This window comes from Felis catus, chromosome D1, assembly GCF_018350175.1.
Source record: "Felis catus isolate Fca126 chromosome D1, F.catus_Fca126_mat1.0, whole genome shotgun sequence".
Taxonomy (NCBI): Eukaryota; Metazoa; Chordata; class Mammalia; order Carnivora; family Felidae; genus Felis; species Felis catus.
Genome location: NC_058377.1, coordinates 104,283,664 through 104,292,150, shown reverse-complemented (window position 1 = coordinate 104,292,150; position 8,487 = coordinate 104,283,664). Strand labels below are relative to the sequence as shown.

Below are 8,487 nucleotides of genomic sequence, written 5' to 3'. Positions count from 1 at the left end.
ATTCATCAATATTTACATTTATAATAGATTGTCCTGCAAGTCTTACTATAGAATATCTTGCAGCGCTATGAACAAAGTATTACCACTGGCAATGGCGGGAATGAAGTTCACAAACATGCTAGAAGAAAGGAGCCATAGCCAGTGCATATATTTCGCAAGACTCCATTTTATGAAATTCAAAGATGCAACTCATATTGGTGGTAAAAGTCAAGACAGCAGTTAAGCTGGGGATCTTAGTGAGTGAAAAGGGGAATTCACCATTGTCTGAAACTGGTAGTGTTTACTCATGGATTCGGATGCTGCTTACACGAGGATGTCCACCTTCTGTATAACTAAAAATTGGGGGCTCCCGGCTGGCTCAGTCAGTAGAACATGTGACTCTTGATTCCTGGGTTGTAAATGTGAGCCCCATGTTGGGGGTAGAGATTACTCAAAAATTAATATCTTAAAAAATGTTAGGCAGCTGTTACAACCATGGTCTATTCAGTTTTCTGTATGTGTGGTATAGGGCCTTTACAAGTTATGAGAAATGACACTGTGCATCCGAGTCATTTGAGTGGCAATAGGACGAAGTGGGAGATTGGGACTCAAAACCACAATCAGCAGCAATAGAGGAGAAAATGCACTTTATTTGGTTGTGTAATAACTATGCTCCTGTGCACAGATGAGAACACTTCCTGGCAGGCAAAGAGATACACAATGAATAATATTTTCAAAAGCAGGAATTATTCTATTCAAACTCCAGCTCCTCATAAATATGTTCAGGGGGGGCTATTGCTGAAGACACCTTGTCATTGGTTGACTGGATAATCACCACCTGTGGATATTGAGAATAATATATACCATTACTCACATCGTCTTTCAGCTAGAGGGATTCGCATTTATCCTGGTGATGCCTACCTTTTTTGTGTATTCTAGGACCTGAAAATTAAATGTCCCTTCCTTCAGGGCCTTACATCCCTCACTCGATAAAAATTGATATCCCGCAAGACCTATGAGGTTCCTGGAAACATACACCATAGCTCTCTCCGTGTATTCCTCTGTCTCCTTCAGTTTCAAGAATGACTCATGTACATAACTATCCTTCCATCACTCTGCTTCCTTATCCTTCTCATTGGTCCAGAGAGGAGGAGAGAGAAGAGACAGTGAGAGAAACAAAAACGTGACAAATTTGAACCCTCCATCAGGTCCTCCACACTCACCTGAGTGACAAAGCAGGTCACCTTGCACCCAAATACAGAGAGAGAGATAGCGATGCTGACTTCCAGCAGGGAGAGGACTAATATCACAATCTCAAACATCCTCTAGAAAGGAGGAGCAGATTCCATGAGGAGAGAGAAGAGGAAAAGGAAAGGAATATTAATAACAGATGGATACTTCCCCTGGCCCTGGATCCTCTGATTCCAATCTGACTCCTTCTCCCCTACGGAAACAGGTAAATTCCCTCTCATAACAAACCAAAAAAGAAAAATTGAAAAGCAAATCCTAAAATAGCAGAGGGGAGTTCTATTCTGGAACTTCATTAAGTGCAAGGAAATTCAGATGAAATCACATGTGTCTGCATAGTTTTCTGGGCTTAGAGATTCTCTGTGTTGTCCACTTCAGGTTATTTTCATCCCTGTATGAATTTATACCTTTTTCTCATCTAAAGAGCAGAGAACCTCCGGGTCTGTGAAAGCGATATCATTGCCCTTTCCTTGTACATACACATACCCCCAGAGGCTCTGAGCATCTTGGCCTGGTGTCCTGACTCTCCTCAACCCACCCACAAATGACACAAAGCCTGCTGAGCCAGCCCAGCGGTCCACCCCCATCGTAACTTGACCCTGGAGACTAAAGAAAGAGCCTAATGATCAATTCTCTAACATAACTGCATTCAGAGAAGAATGAGAGAAGAAAAGGTAACTGTCCTGGTAGGTCCTAGCAGCAAGGGGCTGAAAATTCTCCCCGTGAGCTCAAAGTCCCAGATCTTACTTATGGTGATAAGCCAGGATTAACTGGGAGACAGTCATCTCACACTAGTATGCATTTAGATAATATAAATATAATTGCAGAAAATAAAAGCAGCTCAGAAACACTTACAAGAATAAGACACTTTTTCTCCGGTGCAAATAGAACAGTCAGTTCTATTATTAACACGATTATCCCTATCACTCCTGCAACAGCACTGAGCAAGTTCACTCCCAGGCTGCCTTTGATCTGGAAGAGAATGATCAGTGTCCCCTACAACCCTCTGTTTCTTCTCCTTCCTCCCTTCGGAGAACACAAAAACATTCATTCATTTGGAAGGGGTTGAAGACACATTCTCAAATAATTTTCCTAAGTCTGAGAAAGAAAAGAGAATACTGCTGAAGCATTGGATTCTATATTCACAGATCAATCCCAAGGATGGAGTTTCAGACAATAGGGGCAAAAAACAAAAACAAAAACACAAGGTAAGTCAAACCTCAGTTTCCTTATGGAAGAATTTGCCATGACCCCCATAGAGCCCAGATGATTCAGAGAATCAGAGATCATTTCTTTTGCCTTGAGATACAGCACTTCTGATTTTACTTGTTGCTTCTGGGCCCAGGGACATACTTACCAGGTTCAATGTCATTTTTCTTCCAGCTGCAATAGACACAGCTCCAGATAAGAAGAACTGAAAATGGAAGAAACCACTCAGCCTGGCGAGCCTACACCTGTCCTTCCACGTACCCTAGAGGTCATCAGAACCCCAGTCTTTAGGCCACATACTTTGCTCTAAGAAGTAAAATCCCAGGTCACATCATTGGTTTGTAAGAGGGAAGGCTGGAAGGAATGTTTGTGAATTCTACCGCTGAGGAACTTGAGATATTCCAACATACTCACAAATAAGGATCCCCATACAGGATATCCTGAGACCATGGTAAGAGGATAACACCAGTAGGGAAAGTCAGAAGAATAAAAACACAGACCTATAACAAACAGGCACACTTTCATCAGACCAATCAGGATCTGAGTCACCTGGGGAGTGAAAAAGAAGATACGCTCAGAGTATGAAGCATGCAGGCTTCTAGGAAGATGATTTTGTGGTCTCTACACAGAACTCCCATCCCCTGGTTTTGAAAGGGTTCCCAGAATGAAATCCTTAGGAATCCATGGCGTTTTCTCAAGTTCAAGACTGTTTAGAAAGGTTTTATGGTGCGGTGCCTGGGTGGCTCAGTCAGTTAAGCATACAACTTCAGCTCAGGTCATGATCTCACTGTGAGTGAGTTCTGACAGCTCAGAGCCTGGAGCCTGCTTCGGGTTCTGTGTTTCCCTCTCTCTCTGCCACTCACAGTCTGTCTGTCTGTCTGTCTCTCTCTCAAAAATAAATAAACATAATAATAATTAAAAAAAAACTAAAGGTCTTATGGTAACCTTCTTCCCCACCCCCCTCACTAGGGAAACACATTTTCCTTTCAGATTCCGGATCTCTGGTTTTGAAAAAATCTATTTCCTGCCACTAGGAAGGTCAGTTTATGACACAGCTAATCACACCTCAGGAGCCACAAGGGACAACAGTTCTCCTCTCTGGAAATGGCTATTTCCCCAAATACTACGCTTGGAGGTCAAGCTCACTCACCCCCAGTATTTGGGGCTCCCCCTTCAAGAAGTTCTTCAGGTTGTCTGTCTGGTCTACTTGGATGATGTTGTCTTTCTGGAGAGGATTTGGGCCAAACCATCCAGTTGCTCCTTTGGGTGTATCAACATAGTCTTTAGTGCTGTAAAATGTAAATATTTTACAGAGAACAGATCCACTCTCCAACCCCTTTATTCTAGATATGAAGAACAGCCTTTGGAAAAATGGTATCATAAGGCAAGTTTGGTGTGACGGTAAGTTAAATTAAGTTATAATTTCACTCGCACACTGTGTAAACTTGGGCAAGTCTTTTTTTACCATCTCCGTGCCCTAGGCTTTGAAACTATAAAAACGGTGTGCTTGGGGTACCCACCTCCTGTTGCTTGCCATACATCCATATGATTTCAAAAGATTTGTACATATAAAATTAGAATTGGTATATTCTAATATTTATTTATTTTTGAGAGACAGAGAGAGACAGAGTGCGAGCAGGGGAGGGGCACAGAGAGGGAGACACAGAATCCAAAGCAGGCTCCAGGCCCTGAGCTGTCAGCACAGAGCCCGTTGCAAGACTTGAACTCATGAACCTCGAGATCATGACATGAGCTGAAGTCGACGCTTAACCAGCTGAGCCACCCAGGTGCCCCAGAACTGGTATATTCTAAATAATTAGCAGCGTCATTATTTTTCATGTATTATTATTAAATTTTAATGTAAACATTAATGCAGGATGCTTAAATTTATATCTTCGAGAAAAAAAAAATGACTGATGGAAAGTGAATCAATTGTTATAGAGAGTGCTGAAAGGGATATGTGTTATGCTCTTCGTTCACAAGCATACTATCCATTCATTCAGTCAGCAAATTTTGACGAAATGTCTATCAATGAAATGTGCCAGACCCTGTTACAGGTTTTGTTGCTTAGGACTATAGTGACGAATAAAACACACACAATTCCTGTCCGTTGGAAGCCTACGATACAGTAAAAGAAAATAAGTGTTTAATTTATATCATGAATTTATAAGTGCGTGTGAATAAAAACTACGTAAAATGAGAACCTTCACTTTCCATGTAAGAAAACTTAGTTTTAAAGGGATTATATCACTTCTTCAATGTCAGTCAGCATTTCTGTGTTTGAAGCAAATGAGAATTACATTTCCCTAGCACACTGGCTTTTGCTAATGTTCCCCTATACCACAAGCATAGTGCTGATCAACAAAAAGCTCTGATGAGCCAGAGCTGAGTCAACATGCTTTTCGGAGGTCCTTTTTTTTTTTTTTTTTTTTTTGTAATGTTTTTGTAATGTTTTTATTGATTTTTGAGACAGACAGAGACAGAACATGAGCAGGGGAGGGGCAGAGAGAGAGGGAGACACAGAATCCGAAGCAGGCTCCAGGCTCTGAGCTGTCAGCACAGAGCCCGACACGGGGCTCAAACTCACAGACTGTGAGATCATGACCTGAGCAGAAGTCGGACGCCCAACCGACTGAGCCACCCAGGCGCCCCTCAGAGGTCCTTTTAATTGTCTTATACTCCCCTTGCAAATAGATTTGTTGCAGCGATAGCCCTTATTCTTTACCCTTCTCTGCATTCCTACAAGTGCCACATGACTTTACTGTCATATAAATAGAGCTACTATCAAATAAATGTATTTCCTTCTCCCCTTAATTCTGATTTCAGCCATGTGACTCACTTTGGCCAGTGAGATATCAGCAAATGTTTTAAAAGCACAGGCTCTTGAACTCATGCCATGGCTAAGAAAACATAGCTGAGTCACCTTACTTGAGGATACAAGACACTGAAAATGCGAGATGTCATAACATTCATGTTGGCTGAAGTCATCCTCAATCAGATGGCAATTATGGACCTTCATTCTTATGAGTGATCCCAGGGGATTTCAGAAGAACCATGCACACCCATGTGCAGACTTTTCAGCAATATACATGTTTATTGCTTTAAGCCATTAAGTTTCAGGGGGGTGTTTGTTATGCACCATTACTGTGGCAATAAATCACTGATGCACCCTTGTTTGTGCTGTCTGATATGCTCTGCCCTAGTTCTAATGTGACCTATAATTAGTATGGTTTCTTTATATTTCCCAGTTTCTTTCTCATTCTTTAGCCTTAAAGAAAAAAAGATTGGTCATTCCTGAATAGTCTCCCACAGGAACAGAGATAATTATAAATAGACTTGAGCAGTAACTTCACTACCTCTGTTGAGAAAAAAGATCATTGACAGAGCTTTGACAGCTCTCTGTTCAGGGATCAGGATCCAGGTCTAAGCAAAACATCCTGAATACAAAACTTAAACTTGTGACCTTAGATGACATCAGCTCCCAGATCGTTTTTGTGTGTGTTTAAGGCTCATAAATATGGGGCAATGTCACAACATGCTAGTATATGATCTTATGTGTCTCAAAAAAGAATAATAGCTTTTTAATTTTTTTAAGTTATTTATTTATTTTGAGAGAGAGGGAGAGCACAAGCGGAGGAGGGACAGAGAGAAAGAGAGACAGAATCCCAAGCAGGCTAAGCACCATCAATGCAGAGCCCAATGTGGGGCTTGAACTCACGAACTGTGAGATCATGACCTCAGAAAGAGTAATCTTTCTATCACAAGACAGAGAATAAAGAATGGGCCACAAAAGTTTCCTTAGATGATCGACTTTCATAGTTTCCCTCTCAAATCAGGTCGGGGAGAAGCCAGGGTGTGTTGAACTACCTTCTGCACATGAATATACACAACAGAGCCATTTACTAGGAAAGGAGGGCTCTGTCTGATACCTTCAGTCAGCCACTTCTTCGCTTTCCCTTCCTTCAATTTCTCTGGCTTCCATTTATTCCATTTATTCTGGAAGTTAGTTGATGTTTTCCCTTTGAAGAAGATGTCGAAGGAGGCAAAATTCTGCAGCCTGAACATTCACTCCCACATAGATGAGAGCCTAGCCTTCTAAAGCCAGGTCAAGAGCAGGCTAACTTGTCCCAAAGTTCATTCACACCTCAGCCTGTACTAGACACTTTTGACCCACATTCCTACATATCACCTGCCAACAGCTCAACACAGAACTCTTCCTAGAAGCTGAGAACAGAAGATGGGCTCTTCCTACCTTTGCATCCCTCTAGAACTGCACGAAGTGGGAGGTGCGAGCTCCTCCGGGCCATCATTCCATAACACCATTTCCACTGAGGAGTCTGATCTGATCTGAAGAGTAATTGGGCAATCATCTTCGACTCTGTGTAGTCACCATTATTTCCTGTGGGTCATCCTACCCAGCCCACCACAGTGAATAAACTGTGCTTGCATGAGATAGTGAAGCCACGGACAAACTAACAGAACTTGCTTTTAGATCTTGATGGCACTCCCAGGCTGTTTTCTTAAGTACCGTATTTAAGGCTTTTCATAGCAAAACCTCAGTCACAGGAGAACACGTGATTCTGACTTTTATCCAAGGGCCAAATAGCAGCTAAGAATAAACTTGAATTTGTGCAAATTAACATTTTGCTAACAAACATCAGGATGAAAATCACTAACCACTACAATTGAGTATACTAATCATAGGTACCAACCAACCCTTTTGATAGCCCCTTTCTCTTGGCTGCACTGGAAAACTCTTCCCCCTCTACCTTTATTGATTATGATTATGGTTATGATTATGATTATGATTTTGCTTGAGATATAACACATGATGTTCTACCCCGGTCTTCCAAGATGGGTTTTCAAAAATTTACCCACAGCCCCTAGGTCCCATCAGTTGGTCTACAAAATCAGGAAAGATATTCCTTTATTTTATGGCTTGCTAATTACTTGATTTTTTTTAAAATCAGAGAACCAATTGCTGCAGAAGATCAAGAGGTAGAAATCAGACCCCCAAAATTTGGTTTTTTACTGGTACTATTTTTTCTACAATATATAACATAAATAAAAGTTATATTCTTCCCACATTGATTTTCCATGCTCTGCTCTTTGCATGTTTCACTGGATCTGAAAGTCTGCGAAAGGGAGAGCATTCTGTTAGGATATGGGCAGACAAAAGTAGAGTTGTGCTGACAGTTCAGAACCTGGAGCCTGGTTCGAATTCTATATCGCCCTCTCTCTCTACCCCTCTTCTGCTTGTGCTCTGTCTCTCAAAAATAAAAGGGGGAAAAAAAAAAGAGGTTAGAGTGGAAGAGAACCAAAGCATAAGAGATTCTTAAAAATTGAGAACAAACTGAGGGTTGATGAGGGGTGGGAGGGAGGGGAAGGTGGGTGATGGGTGTTGAGGAGGGCACCTTTTGGGATGAGCACTGGGTGTTGTATGGAAACCAATTTGACAATGAACTTCATATATTGAAAAAAAATAAAAGAAATAATAATTTAAATAAATAAATAAATAAATACATGTAAAAAAATTAAAAACCAAACAAGAAACATAGTGATAGATTCTCTCTCTGCCTCTCTCCCTCTGCATCTCCCCCATGCATGTGCACATGTTCTCTCTCTCTCTCTCTCTCTCTCTCAAAATAAATAAATAAAAATTTAAAAAAAATTTAAACCAGTATTCAGTACCTAGAAAAGAATCATGCAGATGAAAAATAAAAGCCACCTACTTGGAGGTAATATTTGCAAGATATATAAATTGCACAAGATTAACACACACTAAAGGCTAAATGTTTGTGTACCCTCCCAAAAAGATGGCTAAACGTTTCAGCCTCCTGTGCTTTCAGCTGATGGTTCTGGGAGGTGTTTTACACACTTTTTCAAAGGTATTTGGGTAATCGAATCCCACTTGTGCAAAATGGTGGACCTAACCATCGTGTTTTGGCTTTCCTTCTCCCTTCCTGTCTACTCTCCCCACCCCTTCTCACAACTTTCTGAGCTGACCATCCAATAAACCCTCTGCACTCAAATCCTTGCTGCTTTTAGGGG

The 8,487-nt window shown here is 41.2% G+C and overlaps 1 protein-coding gene across 1 annotated transcript; it reads right to left on the bottom strand.

Moving 5' to 3' along the window:
• Positions 1-609: 609 nt before the first annotated feature.
• LOC102901994 (membrane-spanning 4-domains subfamily A member 4A-like) lies at positions 610-6,896 on the bottom strand. Its single transcript, XM_006937350.4, has 7 exons — positions 6,689-6,896; positions 3,587-3,725; positions 2,851-2,985; positions 2,585-2,641; positions 2,083-2,199; positions 1,203-1,304; positions 610-817 (listed from the first exon to the last, which is right to left on the bottom strand). The coding sequence occupies exons 1-7, from the start codon at positions 6,757-6,759 to the stop codon at positions 731-733; spliced, it is 708 nt and encodes a 235-aa protein (XP_006937412.2). The 5' UTR covers positions 6,760-6,896; the 3' UTR covers positions 610-730.
• Between the last annotated feature and the right edge of the window lie 1,591 nt (positions 6,897-8,487).

What these genes read in the sequence shown, in the direction of transcription:
- LOC102901994 (XM_006937350.4), bottom strand. Translation starts at nt 6,759, where the DNA reads ATGGTGTTATGGAATGATGGCCCGGAGGAGCTCGCACCTCCCACTTCG. An exon ending in AGTTCTAGAGGGATGCAAAG is followed by an intron (nt 3,726 to 6,688) that starts GTAGGAAGAGCC and finishes TACATTTTACAG; the next exon opens with CACTAAAGACTATGTTGATA. An exon ending in TGACCTGCTTTGTCACTCAG is followed by an intron (nt 818 to 1,202) that starts GTGAGTGTGGAG and finishes CAATATCCACAG; the next exon opens with GTGGTGATTATCCAGTCAAC.